Source organism: Bos javanicus, chromosome 27, assembly GCF_032452875.1.
Source record: "Bos javanicus breed banteng chromosome 27, ARS-OSU_banteng_1.0, whole genome shotgun sequence".
In the NCBI taxonomy this organism is placed as follows: domain Eukaryota; kingdom Metazoa; phylum Chordata; class Mammalia; order Artiodactyla; family Bovidae; genus Bos; species Bos javanicus.
The window spans coordinates 26,228,601-26,254,745 of NC_083894.1; the positions used below are offsets into that span (position 1 = coordinate 26,228,601).

The window sequence follows — 26,145 nt, forward strand, 5'->3', positions numbered from 1 at the left end:
TGAATCCCTTTTCCTTTGGGAAAAAAGTAACACCAACTTGTGTCGAGGCTGATAGAAAGAACAAAACCCTTTGTTTTTACTTTTTCTGTCATTTTAATGTAAGATTGAAAGAGACTGCTACACAACATTTGAGATTCCACAGAAAACTGCATGCTTCTGCTATTAGAAAACTTTGAAGCACTTGAACTTTCCTTCTTTAAAAAATGAATATGGAGGTTTCAGGCATTTTTGTCAGCACAGTCATTCATGACAACCTTCTAGATACTTATTTTCTACCTTTTCCTTAAAAAAAAAAATGTAATTCTCATCTACCAGAACCCCACCCACCACTGACAGATTCAAAGCTCCTGAGCTCAGAAGTGATCAAAACATACAGGAAAGTATAATTAGCAGTCCAAAGCTTGGTTTAAATGTTTGGAGAACAGCAAACACTCAATAAGGCATACCACACAGCTTGTTATCATTTCTATGATATAATGAATCAACTACTAAGACCACCTAAAACTGAAATTTCTGACTCAGCGTCTACTGGTATAAAGCCTTCGCTCTTATTCATACGGCATCACAGGTTTTAGAAATTACACGATACATTCCTAGCATTTCACAGGAGTCATCACTTTCAAATATAACACACATCTGCGTGTTACACAAACATACAGTTGTCTACAGAAGCGTTCTGTCATATGTCAATTCTTAGCCTCAAATAACAGAATACAGAAAGCCATACAGGACAAAACACCACAGAACTTTTGCATATTCCCTTTCCCCAGCTGTTAGGAGGGAGCACGTTTTATAAGAGAAAGTGATGAAACATCAGAACTTCTGCGTCCAGTGTTTGACCCCAACTTTTAACTTTCTTATCGTCTTCTGGTTCCACCATATCCTAGAAGGAGAAGAGCAAATTTCATATTAGTTTTCTTAAATGCACTAGAACTGCTTATAAAATGACAACAATAATACACATTTACTGTCAGCAAATGAGTAAGAGACATGAGGGGAGAAGAGAAGCAGGCTGTGGTCCAGGGCTGTGCAGGACACAGAGCATCCGCCCTGGCCCCCAGCAGCCCTTCCAGTCCTGCCATCAGCATCATGGTTGCTGGGAATAACTTTTAATCAGGAAACCAAAGATGTGTTCTCTGGGGGCGAGTCTCAAAGTCTAAGCCAAACAGCAGAGAGGCCCCTGAGGCCTAGGTCAGGCCCTGCTGCCTCTCCTGACTCCAGTGGTAAACAGAAGCAACCTGGGGGAGGGTTGTGGACTTCTGATGGTAAATGTTAGTCAACACGCACACGCGCACGCAACACACACACTAACATGTTACAAGACCACGAGTGTCTCCATCTGTTCTCATCCTTTTTCAGACTGTCCTGTAAGTTATTTGCTAATGTTTATGATTTTCTTCATGTAAGAAGAAAAATTTCTTTCTAGTTGATATATATTGTTTCTTACAATTCTTGTTTCTGCAGAGAATGAGTTTTCTATTCTCCTAATTTCAAGAATTATTCACTGTTCTGTAACTTCTACCCTCTACTAAGAGAAGAAAAACCCAACCCATAGCAATCTATTACTGCTTCATCATCCACTACCCCCATTCTCTGCTAATTAGCTGGATGCTTAACCCCAACTAATTTTTATATATATCTTATCTCTGCTTCTTTACAGAATTTCCTCTTAGCAACTGCAATAAACATATTTTTGACAATAATGTAAATTGAAGAATGGCTCAATACATTTTTATTAAGCTTTAATTAATTGAAATGTTCAGCCTTCTACCTAGAAAATTCCCACTTTAGAGCTTAAAGGACCCCTAGAGATTTAACAGAATTAAACATAGATGAATACCAATGTTCAGGTTTAACTTAAACCCTGACTAGCAGTAGAAGTGAGTCTCTAAACCAAATTCTTGTTTGAGTTTTAAAGAAGAGAAGTGGAAGGAAAGAATGAATCTGAATTGTATTTTTATCTCAATTAATTATGCAATTAAAATTCCTGGCAGGTATACCACATAAACCATAACTGCTAAATATATAATCATCGTAAGGTCCAAATTACTTCTGTACTCTACTGAACAGGAACTTACTGATTTTTGCTCTCACCTGAGGCTGTTCTGGTTCTTGGCTCTGAGCTTGAACATGCTGAAGAGCTTCCGGGGCCTCCCCGAAGCGGTGAGTAAGCCCGGCTATTCCACGTGCTGGTGTATGACGGAGGATAGGACGGGTACCACGAGTCCGAAAAGGGGGTTGCTGCTCTGAAAAGAAAAAAGCAGGGCAGGCATTTTCCTTGTGACTGTGATTTTTAAATCCCTTCCTGTTCCTAAACTATCAGGAAACAATTTTTATCAAGTACTTTTTTCCACAGTGATTCTGGTACATGAGGATTTGTTGTTGTTATTTAGTCGATAAGTTGTGTTCAACTCTTTGGTAAAAAATCTGCCTGCAATGCAGCAGAGTCCGGTTCGACTCCTGGGTCAGGAAGATCCTCTGGAGAAGGGATAGGCTACCCACTCCAGTGTTCTGGCCTGGAGAATTCCATGTACTATATATAGTCCATGGGGTCGCAAAGAGTTGGACACGACTGAGCAACTTTCACTTTTCACTTTTTCACTTTGCGACCCCATGGACTGCAGTCCTCCAGGCCCCTCTGTCCGTGGGATTCTCCAGGCAAGAATACTGGAGTGGGTTGCCATTCCCTCCTCCAGGGGATGTTCCCAACCCAGGATCGAACCCATGTCTCCTGCTTTGGAAGGGGGATTCCTTATCACTGAGCCACCAGGGAAGCCCACCATATGAGGATTAACATGAAATAAATACTGTTTCATATTTCTGCCCTTGTTATGGTCCTTGCTATGAAGGAAGAAAATGACGCAAATAAAGGCTCCTTTCTGAATTCACACTCAAACACACTATAAACTTAAACTACAGTTAACACTGAAGACATTAAAAAAATGGGTCCCCAGCTCTTTTGACCCTTGCTTCTATCATTCTTCAACTAACCAGAATGCCAGCTGTGCCCCAAATGCTGCATTCTTTCCTGCCTTCTCAGATGTCAACATCTTTCTCCTATCTCAAATCTGTAAGCATGACATGGGAAAGAAAACAAGACATATAACACTGATCAAGAAGAGACAGCATTCCTTCCCCACCCCCAGAGAATCTGATTTAACAGGGTAATGTCATCAGAATTTACTTCCTTAACAAATCCAGTCAAATTTACAAGACAAATAAGCCTCTAAAGAAAGGCAGAATGTGGTCCACTGGAGAAGGGAATGGCAAACCACTTCAGTATTCTTGCCTTGAGAACCCCATGAACAGTATGAAAAGGCAGAACGATACGTCACTGAAAGAGGAACTCCCCGGGTCGGTAGGTGCCCAAATTGCTACTGGAGATCAGTGGAGAAATAACTCCAGAAAGAATGAAGGGATGGAGACAAAGCAAAAACAATACCCAGCTGTGGATGTGACTGGTGACAGAAGCAAGGTCCGATGCTGTAAACAGCAATATTGCATAGGAACCTGGAATGTTAGGTCCACGAATCAAGGCAAACTGGAAGTGGTCAAACAGGAGATGGCAAGAGTGAACGTCGACATTCTAAGAATCAGCGAACTAAAATGAACCGGAATGGGCGAATTTAACTCAGATGACCATTATATCTACTACTGCGGGCAGGAATCCCTTAGAAGAAATGGAGTAGCCATCATGGTCAACAAGAGTCCGAAGTACAGTACTTGAATGCAAACTCAAAAACAACAGAATGATCTCTGTTCGTTTCCAAGGCAAACCATTCAATATCACAGTAATCCAAGTCTATGCCCCAACCAGTAATGCTGAAAAAGCTGAAGTTGAACAGTTCTATGAAGACCTACAAGACCGTTTAGAATTAACACCCAAAAACGATGTCCTTTTCATTACAGGTGACAAATGCAAAAGTAGGAAGTCAAGAAACACGTCGGGTAACAGGCAAATTTGGCCTTGGAATACGGAATGAAGCAGGGCAAAGGCTAATAGTTTTGCCAAGAGAACGCACTGGTTATAGCAAACACCCTCTTCCAACAACACAAGAGAAGACTCTATACTTGGACATCACCAGATGGTCAACACCGAAATCAGATTGATTATATTCTCTGCAGCCAAAGATGGAAAAGCTCTATACAGTCAGCAAAAACAAGACCAGGAGCTGACTGTGGCTCAGATCATGAACTCCTTATTGCCAAATTCAGACTTAAATTGAATAAAGTAGGAAAAAACACTAGACCACTCAGGTGTGATCTAAATCAAATTCCTTATGATTATACACTGAAAGTGAGAAATAGATTTAAGGGACTAGATCTGATAGATAGAGTGCCTGATGAACTATGGACTGAGGTTTGTGACATTGTACAGGAGACAGGGATCAAGACCATCCCCATGGAAAAGAAATGCAAAAAAGCAAAATGGCTGTCTGGGGAGGCCTTACAAATAGCTGTGAAAAGAAGAGAAGTGAAAAGCAAAGGAGAAAGGAAAGATATAAGCATCTGAATGCAGACTTCCAAAGAATAGCAAGGAGAAATAAGAAAGCCTTCTTCAGCGATCAATGCAAAGAAATAGAGGAAAACAACAGAATGGGAAAGACTAGGGATCTCTTCAAGAAAATTAGAGATACCAAGGGAACATTTCATGCAAAGATGGGCTCGACAAAGGACAGAAATGGTAGAGCCCTAACAGAAGCACAAGATATTAAGAAGAGGTGGCAAGAATACACAGAAGAACTGTACATAAAAGATCTTCACGACCAAGATAATCACGATGGTATGATCACTCACCTAGAGCCAGGCATCCTGGAATGTGAAGTCAAGTGGGCCTTAGAAAGCATCACTATGAACAAAGCTAGTGGAGGTGATGGAATTCCAGTTGAGCTATTTCAAATCCTGAAAGATGATGCTGTGAAAGTGCTGCACTCAATATGCCAGCAAATTTGGAAAACTCAGCAGTGGCCACAGGACTGGAAAAGGTCAGTTTTCATTCCAATCCCAAAGAAAGGCAATCCCAAAGAATGTTCAAACTACCACACAATTGCACTCATCTCACACGCTAGTAAAGTAATGCTCAAAATTCTCCAAGCCAGGCTTCAGCCATATGTAAACTGTGAACTTCCAGATGTTCAAGCTGGTTTTAGAAAAGGCAGAGGAACCAGAGATCAAATTGCCAACATCCGCTGGGTCATTGAAAAGGCAAGAGAGTTCCAGAAAAACATCTATTTCTGCTTTATTGACTATGCCAAAGCCTTTGACTCTGTGGATCAAAATAAACTGTGAAAAATTCTTCAAGAGATCGGAATACCAGACCACCTGACCTGCCTCTTGAGAAATCTGTATGCAGGTCAGGAAGCAACAGTTAGAACTGGACATGGAACAACAGACTGGTTCCAAATAGGAAAAGGAGTACATCAAGGCTGTATATTGTCACCCTGCTTATTTAACTTATATGCAGAGTACATCATGAGAAACACTGGGCTGGAGGAAGCACAAGCTGGAATCAAGATTGCCGGGACAAATATCAATAACCTCAGATATGCTGACACCACCCTTATGGCAGAAAGTGAAGAGGAGCTAAAAAGCCTCTTGATGAAAGTGAAAGAGGAGAGTGAAAAAGTTGGCTTAAAGCTCAATATTCACAAAACGAAGATCATGGCATCTGGTCCCCTCACTTCTTGGCAAATAGATGGGGAAACAGTGGAAACAGTGTCTGACTTTATTTTGGGGGGCTCCAAAATCACTGGAGATAGTGACTGCAGCCATGAAATTAAAAGATGCTTACTCCTTGGAAGGAAAGTTATAACCAACCTAGATAGCATATTCAAAAGCAGAGACATTACTTGCCAACAAAGGTCCGTCTAGCCAAGGCTATGGTTTTTCCAGTGATCATGTATGGATGTAAGAGTTGGACTGTGAAGAAAGCTGAGCGCTGAAGAACTGATTCTTTTGAACTATGGTATTGGAGAAGATAATCTTGAGAGTCCCTTGGACTGCAAGGATATCCAACCAGTCCATTCTGAAGGAGATCAGTCCTGGGTGTTCATTGGAAGGACTGATGTTAAAGCTGAAACTCCAATACTTTGGCCACCTCATGTGAAGAGTTGACTCATTAGAAAAGACTCTGATGCTGGGAGGGATTGGGGGCAGGAGGAGAAGTGGACGCCAGAGGATGAGATGGCTGGATGGATCACCGACTAGATGAACATGAGTTTGGGTGAATCCGGGAGTTGGTGATGGACAGGGAGGCCTGGCGTGCTGCAATTCATGGGGTCGCAAAGAGTCAGACACGACTGAGCGACTGATCTGAACTGAAAGAAAGGCTGAATTAAAGAGCAGATAAGATAAATGCAAAGCCTACCTGTTGCTGCCAAACAAATATCCTAATATCCCTCCGGTGCCCAAGCCAGTCCAGAAACCAGGTCCTGAATGTTCATGTCCTTGTTGTCCAGTGAAAGCACTGCCAAAACCGGCAGTTGCACCATGCGGTCCTGGAAATAAAAATGATTTCTTATGTATCCTCTCTTAAACAAATCATCGCCTGCAAAACTAAAGGTAAAATACAACATTTCAATTGCTTCATCTGGCTGATTTAATAATACTTTGGTCTCAACTTATAAACAAGTTATATTCAAAAAATGTACTCATAAAACACTGTTATAACTAAGGAGTGCCTCACTTTCCCACATACATGGAGGAGGAGAGATGTGTTTTAGGACAGTGGAAGGTAGTTTCTTCCTGAAAGGTCACATCTGCCCTGCTCCACATTAGTTACTGGAAGACGACCTCACGTGTCAGAGTAACTTCCCTTCTACCTTGTGGGCGTCTCCAGGAGCGCCAGGTGAGAGCTGTACCTGAGTGTCTAGTGGAGGAATCCAAGTGGAGGGTATTTGTTAGTAGGGAAGTCAGGTCTTAAAAGAGACCCAAAAAATATCTTCTGTTCAGAGGAAGGTTTTCTTAAACTGCTGTATGATATCTGTAAAAGAAGGCACTAACCCTATGTGTACAGCTCTTACAGCTAATCCTACGTGTTTGCATACACCACCCATGCGTGTAACCACTCCCCATGTCAGTAAAACCTTTCCAGCTCCCAGAGCCTCCCTCATGACAAATCCCACGTCAGAGAAAAGCCGACTCTGACTTCTTTCACTACACTTCGGTTTTACCCTGTCTTGAACTTTTTATAAATCATACAGAGATATTCTTCTGTGTCTGCTATATATTATGTCCATGAGAGTCGACCTTCACCACTGCATGTATCAATTTTGTTTTTTCTAAATTTTTCTACAGTATTCTAATGCGTAAGAAAAAAAAAAACAATTTGTCTTATCCTAATGTTTACAGACTTTCTGTTTCTAGTTTTTGGCTGCTGCGAATAAACTGCCTTGAGCATTCCCGTGCACATCTTTCTGTGCACACATGTGTGCATTTCTCTCAGGTGTGCATCTCGGAATGAAACTCCTGGGTCACTGGGTGACGTGTGTCTGGTCTCAACAGATACTGACAGTTTTCCATAGTGCTTTATCATCTCAACCTCTTCCAGCAAGTTCCAGTTAACTACAGACTTGCCATTACTTGGTAGTCTGCCCTTTTAATGTCAGCCATTATGATTAAATGGTGGTTAATTGAGAACTCAGGTTTTAATCTGCATTTTCCTGAAGATGAATGATGCTAAGAACCTTTTCAAATTTTTACTGGACATCTGGACATCTTCTTTTACTATAGTAATTTTTTAAAAGAGGAGCTGTTCCAATCTTTTGTCCACTAAAAAATTCAGTTGTCTTTTTCTCTGATTTATGGGAGTTCTTTATTGTAGACACACATCCTTTGTTGGAAATATGTTTTACAAATACCTTCTCCCAGTCTCTGGCTTGCCTTTTCACTCTCTCAAAGTTGTTTTTAGATGACTAGACATTCTTAATTTAAATTAATCTAGTTTATCCATCTTTTCTTTTTTGCTGGCATTTTTTGTACTCAAAGACATTTTTGCCTAGCGTGACAAATATTTTCCTATGTTTCCTTCTGGAAACTAACTGTTGTACGTACCTTTTATGTTGAACTCTGTAATATTTAATGAATAAAATTTTGTGTATGGTATGAAACAGAGTTTAAGGTTATTACCAAATCTAATAAGTCTGACTAGATAATTTATAATTTAATCACGCATCCTTAAAATAGTAATCACAAGTGACTTAAATGAGAAAACGGAAGCGGTAAAAGAAGTCAAAAGTAAAAAATAAGAAGACGAATCTGTTTTGGTGAGCATTTTTCTACTTCAGAAACCCGCACAGGATTCACTGCCTGACTCCTACCTTACTTACTGCCATTGCCTAGGGAAACATACCTGTGAACTCAGACTTGAAGCCTGCAGGAGGAGGCCCGGCCGAGCTGCTGAATCTCTGATAACGATGGGAATACGGAGGATCCTCAGAATATGGTGGAGGTGACTCATGACCATCACTGAGGAAGAATTTATAAACTCCAAAGGCAATAGCAAGCAGCAGCACGATGGTAACCACCCCACCAAGGCTAGAAGACTCTGGGGAGTACAGCTTACTATAATAGTTGGAGAATGAGTTAAAGCCATGCTCTTTTCCAGACTCTCTCAGTTTCTTCAGGCCAAGTTCCGTGTAATCTAACTGATACTCCAAGCCACAGGAACCTCTAAGTACATACTGGTCTTCAGAGGATTCATAGCCTTCGCAGCTCACCACAGTTTTTCCAAATTTGTATGCGACATCTAAATCAGTCTTACATTCCCACTGTAAAGAAAAAGTAGAAATGGGTTATTAGAATCATAAGATTTTTTTTTCACTCAATATACATTATTTGAGCTGTATGAGTAAGCCAAAGTCTCACAGTCATGTCCGACTCTGAGACCCCATGGACTTCTCCATGGACCCCATGGAATTCTCTGGGTGAGAATACTGGCGTGAGTAGCCTTTCCGTTCTTCAGGAGATCTTCCCAACCCAGAGATCGAACTCAGGTCTCCCGCATTGCAGGTGGATTCTTTACCAGCTGAGTCACAAGTGAAGCCCAAGAACACTGGAGCGGGTAGCCTATACCTTCTCCAGCAGATCTTCCCAACCCAGGAATCAAACTGGGGTCTCCCGCATTGCAGGCGGATTCTTTACCAACTGAGCTACCAGGGAAGCCAGACAACAAAATGAAGCGAGAGAATGATTAACAAAATTCAGAATGAGTATTTCTGTGCTGGGGGAGGGCAAACCAGGGGCTTCAAAGATATTGGTGATGTTCACGATATACTGAAGCTAGGTGGTGGGTACAGGAGTGCTCATTTATTCCTTATTTCTTAAATACAGATGTGAAGAATTCTTTTGTACATATTAAGCCTTCCCTAATTTACAAATTTTAAGCAAATTTTTTAAAATGTCGACTTTTTAATCACTGTTGCTGAAGAAGTTTTCTTTAAAAATAGAGGTTTTTTTAAACATTAAGGTTCAATAATTAGCATCATATACGAGTATCTGGTAGCTCCATACAGCATTAGAAATAGTATATAACCTTCAGAGAAAAACTTTCCACACAAATTCTATAAAAACCATGCACTACCATTCCCAAGGTCCAATCCAAGAAGCAATTGCTTAAAGCTTTTTCTAAAGATACTTAGAAAAACGCAAAAAGAATCTATGCTAGCCTCAAAAATTTCCAGCTTAAAAAAAAAAAAAAGTCCAGGCCTAGTTTGAATTTTGTAACTATTTCCAGCTAAAAGCTTCTCTAACAACTTTTTTTAAAAGGTACACTAAAATAGATATGACTGGTTCTGTTGCTTCTCTTTTTTAGGACAGTATCTTCCTCTCTCAAACTTCAGATACATTGTGACAGCTTTACTCATATATAATTCACATACTATACATTCACCCATTTCATTGGGTTGTAGTATATTCACAGAGCTGTGCAGCTATCACCACAACCAATTTTGAAATAGTCTCATCACCCCCAAAAGAAATCTCATCTCCATGAGCAGTCAGTCACTCCCTTTCCCCGCAACTTTCGGGGAAAGTTGCCCATCTGGCTGCAAGGACTCCCCTACTCTGAGCATTTCACAGAAATGGAAACATACACTGTGTGATCCCACGTGCCTGGCTTCTTTCACTCGACAGAATGTTTTTAAGGTTCACACATGTAGCATGAATCAGCACTTCATTCCTTTTTGTGGCTCAAAAATACTCCATCCTATGGAAATACCACACTTTGTTTCTTCGTTCATCACCGATGGGCATCTGGGCTGTTTCTACTTTCTGGCTTTTGTGAATAATGCTGCGGCAAACATTTCGTACGTTTCTGTGTGGATGCGCGTTTCCAGTTCTCCTGGGTGAACACCTAGGCGTGGAATGACTGGGGCATACAGTAACTCTAGGTTTTAAACTTTGGAGAAACCGCCAGTGTTTCAGAGTGGCTATACCAATTCACATGCCCAACAACAGTGTATGAGTCTCACATCCTCACTGACATTTGTTATCATGTCTTTTTGACGGCAGGCATCCTGTGGGTATGAACTGGTGTTTTATTGAGGTTTTAACTTCTATTTCCCTGACAGCTAATGATGTGGAACATTTTTTTTTCATATGTTTATTGACCATCTATGTATCTTCTTTAGAGAAATGTCTACTTAAATGCCTTAATCCACTTTTAAATTTGGTTATCTGTCTTCTGAGTTGTAACAGTTCTTCACATGCTCTGGACACAAGTTCCCAATCAGATATATGACTGCAAAAGCTTTCTCCTTTTGCATACATCCTCTTCACTTTCTGGAAGACTAAAAATTTTTAATTTAGATAATATAATATATAATTTTTCTATTGTACTGTTGTTGCTACCACTATTCCATTTTTTAAATAATTTTATTTGGAGGAAGATTTAAAAGCTTGTTGATTTAGGTAAATAAGACAAACTCAATCTCTATTGGTATTTCATGTTAATTGTCATTTCCTTAATATCATACACTAAAAGTGGCTTTTAATTATTATATTCAAACTCTGAGAGTTAAACAAGGCTCTCTCCTGCTACTAAACATAAGTCAATGTATAATGGCCTCTAGATTTCTTTGCTCTGCCATTTACTCCCTTCTCCATCTCTTCAGCTCTAAAAATCTTATCATTCCTTACTAACACAGTACATCATAGATTTCCTCTTGAAGTCTTTCACAACCCCCCCAACAACACATGACTTTACAATGCTTTGCTGGCACCTAGATGTAATGTGAGCGCTTGTCTCATCTTTTCTACTAGGAAGAGAGCTCGGGGGTTGTGACTCCATCATTCATTTTTGTATTATACTATTTAATATACATTTAGTGAATGACTTTACTGATAGTATCTTTTTTCCATCAAGACTGAAAAGTAATACAAAAATAATTTCAGCTTTAACCTGAAGATTCCATGGTTCAGTGAGCAAGACTATAAAAAAGTATTGTGAAGCAAGTATCACCAAGCAAATAAGAACCCTCTCCCTGAATTGCATAAACTTGGCTAAAGACTATATCAAATAAGACTATCACTCTGACGGAACAGTAAACTGTCAACACAAGTTTCTTGCCAGATGACCAACCATCTTATGTCCTTCTGAAAGCAGATAGGATTCAAAGGAGAATCTAGTAGTATTGATTTAAACTGAATTCAGTTAATAAAATCTATTCCATTTCTAAAGGACAGTAAATTTTGGAACTTCAAGGAGATGGTCAAGCCTAAGAGCAAAATACCTGAGACTTAAAGACAATAAACAAAGCCCAGTGAAATGTTTTCATTCAGAAGTAACCATCCTCAGTTCAAAAACAACTTTAAAAAAATTAAAAATTTGAAGCATAATAGCGACACATGTAACCACACTACTTACCATGTACAATGCCTTAATAATCACTGTTATTTTTTAAGAGTAGGTTGGTATTCTTTGAGGAATGACAGAAAAGTAACAACCAGAAGAAATCATCCCCCTACCCTCCAAGTATATGAAAAGTTTTAAGAACTTACTAATGACTTAGAAAAAAGTTATGGCATAAAAATTACAATGATTATTTCCAGGCTTTAAAAGCAGTTCATGTCTTTTGTAGAAGCTTTCTTCCAGAGAATGGATGACTGATTTATATTTATATATTTTAGTGTAACCTTAGATTTTTCTATATGTGCTTCCCAAAAATACTGAACAACATCTCAATAAACAGTTTTATGAAAAAAATTCAATTTAGACTGGCATCGACATAAGAGTATTACCTGTACATCGTAACCATCCCAGCCTCTGTTCTGACACTGTATGACTTTAGGGGTGTAAGAGTCGCATCCAGCTGTACCTCCCACGCATTTCAACTGTGGGATGGGCTCCAACCTCCGGGAAGTGGTATAGCGGTCATAGTAGAGGGTGAGCGCTTTTATGTCCCGCAACAGTATTCTGTCTGAAACAGTAAGGACACAGATAAACAGATGGTAAAGATCTTGTTCTATAAAAGATTCATTCTAGTCAAACTCCTGTGGTGGGAAATACTTTCAAAAGTCAGTCTTTCCTGCCTTTTGAGGATGACCACGGAAGAGTAGACGAAGGAGTTTCCCAAATCCCAAAGCCATCACAACATCCTTCAGGTCTTTCGCACAAAATTCAGAAAGTCACACCTCTGAGGCCTCCCTTCATTTCAGGATGCATGCCCCCGAAACAGCTTCTCTATCGTAAGTTCTACATAAGTTTTGCAAATCAGAGGCAAAAGTACATTACCCTGAAATAATGTACTACAGTAGTACAGTAATTGTTCTACTGTATGACAACATCGACGGTTAATTTAAAAAGCAAAAATTGTACACGAATGCTCCTGGAGCATATTTAATGACTTGAATGTCTGTCAACAGGTAAATGGTTTAATACAATTTTGGCCAAGTCCCAAAATCTACAGCAGTTAAAATGAGTGAACTAGAATACATGTATCACAATAGAAACAGTAAAACATCTCAAGCAAAATGTACGTTGTAGAATGTTTAGCAGGATAGCTTCACATGAACCTTGAAAACTGGCAACACAGCACTACTTACTGTTAAAGTCTATATATGTATATAATAATATATGAAAACCACATGCTGCTGCTGCTGCTGCTAAGTTGCTTCAGTCGTGTCCGACTCTGTGCGACCCCATAGATGGCAGCCCACCAGGCTCCGCCATCCCTGGGATTCTCCAGGCAAGAACACTGGAGTGGGTTGCCATTTCCTTCTCCAATGCATGAAAGGAAAAGTGAAAGTGAAGCTCAGTCACAGCCCACCAGGCTTCTCCGTCCATGGGATTTTCCAGGCAAGAGTACTGGAGTGGGTGCCATTGCCTTCTCCAATGAAAACCACATAGGAATGACTAAATAGCAGAGTATCTCTGAGGAGAGAGGGAGATAAGAGACTTCAGCTCACTATCTCTAATGTTTTATTACTTTGCAGTTGGGAAGAGACTTGCTGCAAATACAGTAAAATGTGAAGATTCAATAAAACTGGCTGGTGAGGATATGGGATTTTCCTAGTATACTTCTGTGCATTTAAATATTTTAAATATTTCAAAATTTTAAAAGGTTAGAAACAGTTACATTATCTTACAAATTAAAAATCACACTGACAAAGCAGTTTAAAAAGAAGACGTCAAAACAAGGAAATTAAGTCCAGCATTGATGTACATAAATTAGTTTTAAAGTGTTACTGGAAAATGAAAAATCTTCCTACTTATCATCCTCGGATTATGATGTAAGAGACTGTGCACTGGTTCACTCAACATCCATTTTTCCCTCAAACTGGTACTAACTTCTTGCAAAGCTAAAAGACTCCTAAAACCTCTTAAAGCTACAGTTTCTGAAAGTGATCTTGGTTCTGTCAACCGGGGGAACTCAAGCAAGAGTCCTGGAGGAGGGCAGAGCTTCACCTCAGACCACGCTCTGGCTAGCAGACGGGCACGGGGCTCAGGGTTTTTCTGACGCTGTCCACTGCCTCATAATTAGCTTTGTGGATGCCAGGAGGCTTGATGGAAGCCACCTATTGTTCACTGCTACAGATGAAGCTGCTGCTGCTGCTGCTAAGTCACTTCAGTCGTGTCCAACTCTGTGCGACCCCATAGACGGCAGCCCACCAGGCTCCTCCGTCCCTGGGATTCTCCAGGCAAGAACACTGGAGTGGGTTGCCATTTCCTTCTCCAATGCATGAGAGTGAAAAGTGAAAGTGAAGTCGCTCAGTCGTGTCCGACTCTTAGCGACCCCGTGGACTGCAGCCTACCAGGCTCCTCCGTCCTTGGGATTTTCCAGGCAAGAGTACTGGAGTGGGGTGCCATTGCCTTCTCCGACAGATGAAGCAGGCATCACTTTCTACCATTTTGTTAGCACCCAATTCCCTATAATTCCCTATAATCAACCTGTCAAATTAGCAGAATGTGCTGCCTCTCAAATGCCACCGAAAGTACAATAAACGAATTATCTTGATGATGTGAATAAACAAGGTGAAGAAAAACAGAAAAGGAGATGGCAACAGAATTCTGGAAGGTGAAAGCAGACTAGTGAAAGTGAAAGTCGCTCAGTGGTGCCCAATTCTTTGTGACCCCCATGGACTATAATATACAGTCCATGGAATTCTCCAGGCCAGAATACTGGAGTGGGTAGCCTTTCCCAAGTCTCCCGCATTGCAGGCAGATTCTCTACCAGCTGAGCCAAAAGGGAAGCCCAAGAATACTGGAGTGGGTAGTCTATCCCTTCTCCAGTGGATCTTCTCAACCCAGGAATTGAACTGGGGTCTCCTGCATTGCAGGTGGATTCTTTACCAATTGAGCTATGAGGGAAGCCCTGGACTAGTAGTTAGTCCTAAAGTGAAAGTGAAAGTGAAGTCGCTCAGTTGTGTCCGACTCTTTGTGACCCCATGGACTGTAACCTACCAGGCTCCTCCCTCCATGGGATTCTCCAGGCAAGAGTATTGGAGTGGGGTGCCATTCCCTTCTCCAGGGGATCTTCCAGGGATCGAACCCGCCTCTTCCACATTCCAGGCAGGCGCTTTAACCTCTGAGCCACCAGGGTCCTAAGTATAAGCCAAATGCCAAACCAGCAGGAGAGAAAACGGAGAACCAACCTGATGCACATAATGGAATCCTTAAAGGAACAGGAAATGGCAGCTCTTGAATAGCAGTCCATGGAAACTTGAGACGAAGCTACATCCCTAGATCAGCTCCCCAGCTCATACATAGTTGTGAAATATATATATGTATTTTATAGTTTTTTAAAGTCTAAAAGTGACTCGTTTTCCCTTTAAAATGAGAGATCCACTCTTCCTCCAACTTTATATTTCTATGATAACCAAAACTAGCAACCTGGCAAGTAGCTTCTTGATCACACAAACAGATACATGTACAGAGGCTGTTTTGATTCTTGTTTATTTTTATATAATTGAATCATACAGTGCACATGAGTCTTCCCATGATTTTCCACCTAATCATAGATATTCCCTGACATCAGCAAATACATATCCTATTTATACTTATTTACCAAAAAAAATTAATAAATTAGAAAGCAGAGACATTACTTTGCCAACAAAGGTCCATCTAGTCAAGGCTATGGTTTTTCCTGTGGTCATGTATGGCTGTGAGAGTTGGACTGTGAAGAAGGCTGAGCGCTGAAGAATTGATGCTTTTGAACTGTGGTGTTGGAGAAGACTCTTGAGAGTCCCTTGGACTGCAAGGAGATCCAACCAGTCCATTCTAAAGGAGATCAGTCCTGGGTGTTCATTGGAAGGACTGATGCTGAGGCTGAAACTCCAATACTTTGGCCACTTCATGAGAAGAGTTGACTCATTGGAAAAGACTCTGATGCTGGGATGGATTGTGGGCAGGAGGAGAAGGGGACAACAGAGATGAGATGGCTGGATGGCATCACTGACTCGATGGATGTGAGTCTGAGTGAACTCTGGGAGTTGGTGATGGACAGGGAGGCCTGGCGTGCTGCGATTCATGGGGTCGCAAAGAGTCAGACATGACTGAGCGACTGAACTGAACTGAGACTTATTGGCCATATTCTGTTAACAAAACAAAACTAAAAATAATATAAAATAATAACATATAAAACAATAGTAAAAAGACAGCCAAAAACCAGTAACAAAGAAAGGAAAACTGGACTAAAGGTAACAAAATTTATGTAATCAAACCTATATGGTGGTTTAGTCACTAAGTCGTGTCCCACTCTTTGTGACCCCATGGCTATAGCCCACCAGGCTCCTCTGTCCATGGGATTCTCCAGGCCAGAATACTGGAGTGGGTTGCCATTCCCTTCTCCAGAGGATCTCCCCACCCAGAGAGCGAACATGGGTCTCTTGCATTGCAGGCAGATTCTTTACCAATTGAGCCACCAGAGAAGCCCCAATTAAACCTGTTAAGCCTATAGTAACACTATCACAGGATTAGGAAAATTGATCATCCTGAGCACAACATATAAAAATTAATCCCTGACAGTTAAACAATCACCATAAAACATACAACCAATTAAAATACTGGAAGAAAGCACAACAGAATATGTTTATGATCCTGGGATTAGAAAGATCTTAAGACACCAAAAGCAAGACGGACCAGCAAGACAGTGACTGTACTTGGCAAATCATGTTCAATCTATAAAAACCCAAGAATCCATAATACTCAAAGAGAAAGCCAAAAACTCATTTGTCTATACTTAAAGTGAGTACCAATCAATCACCTCCTTAACTTGAAAACCAGTAATTAAAGATTTTAAATTAAATGTTTATCCTGACTCTCTAGCCAAAACTATAATCTGAAACAATAGATAATCTCAACTTTACTGAAGAATATCAGTTAATAAAAGCAGAGGAAATAGAAAAATCATCATTTTACAACCCACTAAAGAAACAGATTCAGATTCGGACTAACTAGTTTTAAAATCATTAAGCAAATGGATATTGGTATGGTGCCAAGTAACATTACACAAGTGCTTTCCAGTCACAAGAGGGGGAAATGTAACTTCACAAGGGAGAAACAGAACCACTGTAATCCACTAGTCAAACTTAGCACTGCCAAAGGTAGAACAGATTGTATTACACCATCTCCAGTGATGTAACCTGCCCAAGTATTTAATACGAATCCAATCAATCCTTGGAACCTAGCACTCAGTTTACTAGCTAAAACAATGCCATGAGAAAACAGAATCTAGAAGGTAGGATATTCTGAAGAACAACTGGCCCAATCCCTTCAGCAAAGCAGGGGCATGGAAAAAAAAGAGACCCTTCCACATTTTCAAAAGACTTAAGGGATAATTCAATCATATGCGATGCATGGTCCTAGACTGGGCCCAGGTTTGAACAAACTAGCTTAGACATTTTAGGGACAACTGTGGTATCTGAATATGGAATAAGTAATCAGTTGATATTAAGAAATTAGGCTTAATTTTGTTAGATGTAATGTTAGTTTTGGAGAAGGCAATGGCATCCCACTCCAGTACTCTTGCCTGGAGAATCCCAGGGATGGGGGAGCCTGGTGGGCTGCCGTCTCTGGGGTCATACAGAGTCAGACACGACTGAAGTGACTTAGGAAAATGTTAGTTTTACTATATAGGGAAAAGTTCATATAAAAAAGGTTTATACTGAAGGATTTACTTATGGCCTGTAATTGATATTAAAGTATTTCACCATTTTAAAAAAGAGAGGGTTGAAAGAAAACAGAGAAATAAGATTAATAATTTTCCATCAAAACTTAAAGATACTTCCCCCAGAATTCCTCCAGTAGATTGACAAGATCACTTAGTGTCAAGAGATTCAAGTAAAATGAGTATTTGACTTTTTCAATATGTACATGGAGAAAGACAAGGAGAAGAAAGAAGAAAACAGCTTCTGAATAATCATCAAACACTGTCTGTCATGTTTGGTACAGAGAATAGAAAAAATAACATTTTATTTAGAGCTGTTGAACCTACAAAATCCAAGAGAACTTCCCAAAAGACAACTCTGTTATATTAGGAGAATTTGACAAGACGGTTGGATATTTTGTCAGATAACCAAAAGGCCAAAGCTCTTCTTATAACTGTAATGTCTAATTACAGATGAAAATTTAAAGCCTTTCTCAAATTACTGACAAATTACTATATTTTTATATGACAAATTACATATATATACTATACATATATATATAATTACTATATACATTCATAAAATATCTAGAAACAAACTTAAGGTCAATATGTGATCTATATAAGAAAATATATATATAAATAACACCTAAATAAATTTAAGGCACTTCCAACTGGGCTTCCTTGGAACTAGAAAGAAATTATGTTAAAGGCTTTTGGAAAATTAATGTCTATAAATAGCCAAAAAATTTTCTGAAAAATACTTTGCTTAAATAAGCTAAAAGGATAGACTACACAGCACAAGGAAATACAGTCATTATTTTGTAACAACTTTAAATGGAAAACAATCTAAAAAAAAATACCAAACATATGTGGACACCTAAAACAAACATTGTCAGTCAATACATCAATAAAAAAAAAAAAAAGAAGGCATTGCTTTACCAGGTGATAAAGCTTACTATAAACTTAAAATAATCAAAATAACAGTAACAGAAATAGACTAGTGAATTGTGAAACAAAAGAAAGTCTAGAAATAAATCCAGATAAATGTGGAAATTCAATACAAGATAAAGTGGGCTTTTTAATTTAGTAGAAAAAGGATGCCTTCTTTAATAAATGTTTTGTCATAACTGACTATACAATTAGAATAAAACCCACCTACAGAAAGAGAAATAGAAATTTTCACTCAATCGTGTCTGATTCTTTGTGATCCCATAGACTGTAGCCCACCAGGCTCTTTGTCTATGGAAATCTCCAGGCAAGGATACCAGAGTGGGTTGCCATTCCCTTCTCCAGGGGATCTTTCTGACCCAGGGACTGAACCCAGGTCTCCAACACTGCAAGCAGACTCTACCATTTGAGCCATCAGGGAAGCCCCAGAATAAAATCCACCTAAGACTATACAAAAACTTAATTCCATGTGAGCCAAAGATCTAAATTTCTCAGAATTACACTAAAATAAAATATTGTATATTAAACCCATACTGCTGCTACAGCTGCTGCTGCTGCAGCTGCTGCTAAGTTGCTTCAGTCGTGTCCGACTCTGTGCGACCCCATAGACGGCAGCCCACCAGGCTCCCCCGTCCCTGGGATTCTCCAGGCAAGAACACTGGAGTGGGTTGCCATTTCCTTCTCCAATGTATGAAAGTGAAAAGTGAACGTGAAGTCGCTCAGTCGTGTCCGACTCTTAGGGTGCCACTGCCTTCTCCACAGGCGGCACTAGTGGTTAAAAAAAAAAAAAAAAGAAAAAAAAACTATCCTGCCAATGCAGATGTAAGAGATGCAGCAGGTTCGATCCCTAGGTTGGGAGGATCCCCTGGAGGAGGGCACGGCAATCCACTCCAGCATTCTTGCCTGGAAAATCCCCATGAACAGAGGAGCCTGGCCAGCTGCAGTCCATAGCGTGGCACAGAGTTGACACGACTGAAGCAACTTAGCATGCACACACATACCTATGGGTTTTCATTACCATAACTCCACAGCATCTTTCCTCCTAGAGATCCTAAACGTTGCTACGTTTTGTGTCCCCCAAAATTTGTATGTGAAGCCCTAATCCCCAACAGATGGCATTTGGAGACAGGGCCTTTGAGGGGTAATTAGTTTTATATGAGGTCATGAGTATTGAGCCCCAGTGATGGGATCGGTGCCATTGGAAGAATAGGAAGAGACCAGGGCTCCCCCATCTCCCCACCCCCGCTCTGTAATGTGAGAACAAGACAGCCATCTGCAGAGCAGGAAGAAGGGCTTCAATTCAGTTCAGTTCAGACGCTGAGTCATGTCCAGCTCTTTGCGACCCCATGAATTTCGCATGCCAGGCCTTCCTGTCCATCACCAACTCCCAGAGTTCACTCAGACTCATGTCCGTTGAGTCAGTGATGCCATTCAGCCATAATCCTCTGTCATCCCCTTCTCCTCCTGCCCCAATCTCTCCCAGCATCAGAGTCTTTTCCAGTGAGTCAACTCTTCATATCAGGTGGCCAAAGTACTGGAGTTTCAGCTTTAGCATCATTCCTTCCAAAGAAATCCCAGGGCTGATCTCCTTCAGAATGGACTGGTTGGATCTCCTTGCAGTCCAAGGGACTCTCAGGAGTCTTCTCCAACACCACAGTTCAAAAGCATCATTTCTTCGGCACTCCACCTTCTTCACAGTGCAACTCTCACATCTATACATGACCACTGGAAAAACCATAGCCTTGACTAGACGAACCTTTGTTGGCAAAGTAATGTCTCTGCTTTTTAATATGCTATCTAGGTTGGTCATAACTTTCCTTCCAAGGAGTAAGCGTCTTTTAATTTCATGGCTAGTCACCATCTGCAGTGATTTTGGAGCCCAGAAAAATAAAGTCAGACACTGTTTCCACTGTTTCCCCATCTATTTCCCATGAAGTGATGGGACCAGATGCCATGATCTTCGTTTTCTGAATGTTGAGCTTTAAGCCAACTTTTTCACTCTCCTCTTTCACTTTCATCAAGAGGCTTTTTAGTTCCCCTTCACTTTCTGCCATAAGGGTGGTGTCATCTGCATATCTGAGGTTATTGGTATTTCTCCGGCAATCTTGATTCCAGCTTGTGCTTCTTCCAACCCAGCATTTCTCATGATGTACTCTGCATAGAAGTTAAATAAGCAGGGTGACAATATATAGCCTTGACGTACTCCTTTTCCTATTTGGAACCAGTCTGTTGTTCCATGTCCAATTCTAACTGTTGCTTCCTGACCTGCATACAGATTTCTCAAGAGGCAGGTCAGGTGGTCTGGTATTCCCATCTCTTTCAGAATTTGCCAGTTTATTGTGATCCACAGAGTCAAAGGCTTTGGCATAGTCAATAAAGCAGAAATAGATGTTTTTCTGGAACTCTCTTGCTTTTTCCACGATCCAACAGATGTTGGCAATTTGATCTCTGGTTCCTTCACCAGACACCAAATATGCTGGCACCTTGATCTTGGACTCCTCAGCCTCCAGAAATTGAGGAATAAATGCTGCTCCCAGTCTATGTTATTTTGTTACAGAAGCTTGAAATAAGACAAGGTCTAAGAACAAAATGCTCACAACCTTACTCCACATCAGTCAAGGGTCACACAGAGTTCCCTGAAATCCAGACTCACAAATCGAAATTTACTCATAGGAGGTCTCAAGCTTAAGATGAACAAAACCAAACTCCCTCAAACCTGATTCTCCCACAATCCCCCATATCAGGAAATGGTAATTCCGTCCTTCTAGCCACTCAGACCAAAAACCATTAAGTCATCTTTGTCTTTTCTCTTCCTTCCACCCCTATGTCTAATCCAGCAGAATTATCTTGTCATTTCTACATTCAAAACAAGTGAGAAGCCAACCACTCTCATCAACTACTGCTTCTCCCCTGGCCCAAACCATCACCTTTCTTGAAATTTCACTGGCCTCCCAGCTTCCCCCACACCCTCACCCACTATGGTTTTCCAAGGAGCAGGCAGAATGAGCCTCTAAAATACAGGTCATATTAGATATATATGTAAGTTCACACACACACATATACACACACATGTGTGTGGTGTGTGCTTAGTTGCTCAGTTGTGTCCTATTCTTTGTGATCCCACGGATTGTAGCCTGCCAGGCTCCTCTGTTCATGGGGATTCTCCAGGTAAGAATACTGAAGTGGATTGCCATGCCCTCCCCTCCAGGGGATCTTCCCAACCTAGCAATGGAACCTAGGTCTTCCACATTGCAGGAAGATTCTTTATCATCTGAGACACCAGGAAGCCCATGAATAATGGAGTGGGTAGCCTAACCCTTCTCCAAGGGTTCCTCCTGATACAACTAGATAGAATAGAGTAGAATAAAATAAAACACAGGTCATAGCACACCCGTCCATTCAGATTTCTCATCAATTATCACCTTAAATGTGATTTCATCCCTGACTAATGTATATTTTCAAACTCCCTGCTTCTACCTACACACTCTGTCCTCCTTATCCTATTTTTATCAACGTCCACACCACTGTTCAGGCTTCCCCGGTGGCGCTAGTGGTAAAGAACCTGCCTGCCAATGCAGGAGATGCCTTGGGTCAGGAAGTAGCAACCCACTCCGGTATTCTTGTCTGGAAAATTCCACGGACAGAGGAACCTGGGAATCCACAGTCCATGGGGTTGCAGAGTCAGACACGACTGAGCAACTGAGTACACATACACATTCCACTACTTACAATACAACACTTTTTCTTACCTGATTTGTTTGTCTATTTGTCAACAGATGTAAACTCCTTCAGGGCAAAACACTGTTTATTCACTGCTATGTATCCAACACCCAGAAGAATAACAAATACAATGTAGCCCAATAAAGAATTTTTTAAAATTTTAGGTATTCTCTTTAGAACAGGTACAATTTTTCTTTTCTGGGCACATTATTACTTTGTGTTAGCTAAGGACAAAGTGCATGCATGCAAAGTCAAACAAAAGACAAACAGTTCCTCAAAAGAGAGTGAAGGCCAAGTAGTTAAGACTGTGTTTACTCTGAAAATATTTCAGTGCCTTTTGTTCCAGAACAATAGTTTTATAGAGCAGGCAGACTAAGAGCTACCAGGAAGCAGTTCACCATTGATTTAAATTTGGTTCCTTTTTTTCATTCCCTTGACTCATCTGTAAACCTCACTTCTTTATTTAAGAAAGGATTGAAGGTTCAACTAATTAATGTTTTAATCCAGTTTATAAATTATAATTCTGATCAAAGTCTCCTATCTATATAAAACTTTCTAGAAATACATAGGTAAAATGTACATTTAAATCCAACTTGACTTTCTAGTAAACATCAACATCAAAGGAGTAATCAAAGTCAAGTACTTACAAATAACATCTTCTCTTTTTAGCATTTAAAAATAGAAATAAGAAGCTAAAAAAATAAATGTTGCTTAGGTTCAAAAACAGTCATTTCCCATCATCAAATCACTACTGCAATACTGGTACACTTTCCATGCTTTAACATCTTTACTCCACAAAGCATAAGTGATATGTTCATTGTTTGAAAATCATTTTTTACATCACTCCAATTTAACAGCATGCATCACTTACTAATTGGAAAAACTGTCTGTCTGTATATATCAGATCAGATCAGATCAGTCGCTCAGTCATGTCTGACTCTTTGTGACCCCATGAATCGCAGCACGCCAGGCCTCCCTGTCCATCACCAACTCCCGGAGTTCACTCAGACTCATGTCCATCGAGTCAGTGATGCCATCCAGCCATCTCATCCTCTGTCATCCCCTTCTCCTCTTGCCCCCAATCCCTCCCAGCATCAGAGTCTTTTCCAATGAGTCAACTCTTCGCATGAGGTGGCCAAAGTACTGGAGTTTCAGCTTTAGCATCATTCCTTCCAAAGAAATCCCAGGGCTGATCTCCTTCAGAATGGACTGGTTGGATCTCCTTGCAGTCCAAGGGACTCTCAGGAGTCTTCTCCAACACCACAGTTCAAAAGCATCATTTCTTCTGCGCTCAGCCTTCTTCACAGTGCAACTTTCACACCCATACATGACCACTGGAAAAACCATAGCCTTGACTAGACGGACTTTTGTTGGCAAAGTAATGTCTCTGCTTTTTAATATGCTATCTAGGTTGGTCCTAACTTTCCTTCCAAGGAGTAAGCGTCTTTTAATTTCATGGCTGCAGTCACCATCTGCAGTGATTTTGGAGCCCAGAAAAATAAAGTCAGACACTGTTTCCACTGTTTCCCCATCTATTTCCCATGAAGTGATGGGACTGTATATATACACACATACATATTAATTATATGGGATATTACCGTTCCCATAAAATGTCGTTAGAAAATTCTAATAACACAGTGATATAAAACAACTTTTTCTTAAAAATCACTTATTATGTATCATCACCAAAATAATGTATATTTTTTTAATTCAATGAGAAAAGCTTATGTAACGCAATGGACTTCACTGTAATAGTCAGAAGCAGCAGCATGAGTTGTCCTCACATATATAGTACAGTCTACGTCTCTGCTAACCTTGAGAGCCCCCTGGACAGCAAGGAGATCAAACCAGTCCATCCTAAAGGAAATCAACCCTGAATATTCACTGGAAGGACTGATGCTGAAGCTTCAATACTCTGGTCACCTGAAGCAAAGAATCGACTCAACGAAAATGACCCTGATACTGGGAAAGACTGAAGGCAGGAGGAGAAGGGGCAACAGAGGATGAGCTGGTTGGATGCAACATCGACTCAATGGACATGAGCTTGAGCAAACTTCGGGAGATGGAAGAACAGGGAAGCCTGGCGTGCTTCAGTCCATGGGTTCGCAAAGAGTCAGACACTACTGAGCGACTGAACAACAACAACAATCTACCTCGAAGGTTTGCGGCCTGTCCACTAAGTGTGACTCAGACACTGCGGGTGCTGTGGCAACCGCCAGGTATAGCAACAGGCAGCCAAGACAAGAGCCAACGACGATGACGTCAGACAGTCGACAACAAAGCAGGACGCGCAGGCGAGGGTCGAGCTTGCCAGCCAGACTCGGGGGACAAGGGCTGGCCGAGAAAGAAGGTGGGCCAATTCCGGGAGTCCAAGGAGGAGAGAAGGGAATGGTAACCACGCCAGGATCGACCCGCCCCGCCCCCTCCCCACAGTCCACCCGTCCGGGAGGACGTCGGGGAAGCGCAAGCAGGACAGGCAGGAGGACGGAAAGGAGAAACTACGGCACAAGGGCTCAAGGGGCGGCGAGCGAAGATGGTCCTCCGCTGGCTGAAGGCAGCGGGAAAGGGGGAGTGTGAGCGGCACTCACCGCGCTCGTCCCAGCACTGGGCTGTGCCCACGACCAGCAGGAGCAAAAGGAGGCTGGACGGAGCGCAGCGTCCGGCCGCTGCCGGCCCGCCGGCCGCCGCCATGGCGCTAGACGAAGATGGCGCGCGGCAGCCGGGCACTCGCGGCCCAGAACTGGGGCTGCAGGTGTCTACGCGCCGCTACGCACTGAAGCCGGTGGCTCGGGCCGCCGAGAAAGGCAGATCTGCCGCAGAGCCGCTGCCGCAGGAACAGCCCGTGCGCCACTCTGACGTCACTGCCGCTGCGCCGCGTGTGAGGACCCGAGTGGCCGCCGCTGTGAGCGAGGCGCCGCCGTAGGGGCGGAGCCAAGGGCGGGCGCACAGGCTGTGAGCCGGGATGACAGCCCGCCACCTGAGGGTTTAGCGCAAAGGTGCTGTGGTTGAAGAATGAAACCATTATTAGGCAAAGTCTTTGGGTTCTGCTATGCTTAGTCGCTCAGTCGTGTCCGACTCTTTTCGAGTCTGTTTTGACTGTAGCCTGCCAGGTTTCTCTGTCCGTGGGGATTCTTCAAGCAAGAATACTGGAGTGGGTTGCCGTGCCCTCCTCCAGGGGATCTTCCCAACCCAGGGATCAAACCCAGGTCTCCCTCATTACAGGCGGATTCTTTTCCGTCTGAGCCACCAGGGAAGCCCAAGAATACTGGAGTGGGTAGCTTATCCCTTCTCCAGGAGATCTTCCCTATCCGGGAATGGAACCCGAGTCTCCTGCATGGCAGGCAGATTCTTTTACCAGCTGAGCTACTAGGGAAGCCCCAGGCAAAGTCTAACTGTCGTCAATTATGTATTTATAAAACCTCAATAACCTTCCCGACAGACATTACTGTGCCTTACTCAACTTTATATCTTCAGCCCCTAGCATGATATCTGGCACAAGATTTGTGTTCCATTAACTGTGGAAAATTCTGAAACAGATGGGAATACCAGACCACCTGACCTGCCTCTTGAGAAATCTGTATGCAGGTCAGGAAGCAACAGTTAGAACTGGACATGGAACAACAGACTGGTTCCAAATAGGAAAAGGAGTACGTCAAGGCTGTATATTGTCACCCTGCTTATTTAACTTCTATGCAGAGTACATCCTGAGAAACGCTGGGCTGGAAGAAGCACAAGCTGGAAGCAAGATTGCTGGGAGAAATATCAATAACTTCAGATATGCAGATGACACCACCCTTATGGCAGAAAGTGAAGAACTAAAAAGCCTCTTGATGAAAGTGAAAGAGGAGAGTGAAAGTTGGCTTAAAGCTCAACATTCAGAAAACGAAGATCA

At 41.6% G+C, this 26,145-nt stretch overlaps 1 protein-coding gene across 1 annotated transcript; it reads right to left on the reverse strand.

The window, feature by feature from the left end:
- Nucleotides 1-69: 69 nt before the first annotated feature.
- Nucleotides 70-25,174, reverse strand: SARAF (store-operated calcium entry associated regulatory factor). Its single transcript, XM_061404391.1, has 6 exons — nt 24,842-25,174; nt 12,238-12,416; nt 8,351-8,768; nt 6,368-6,497; nt 2,095-2,246; nt 70-883 (listed from the first exon to the last, which is right to left on the reverse strand). The coding sequence occupies exons 1-6, from the start codon at nt 24,942-24,944 to the stop codon at nt 858-860; spliced, it is 1,008 nt and encodes a 335-aa protein (XP_061260375.1). The 5' UTR covers nt 24,945-25,174; the 3' UTR covers nt 70-857.
- Between the last annotated feature and the right edge of the window lie 971 nt (nt 25,175-26,145).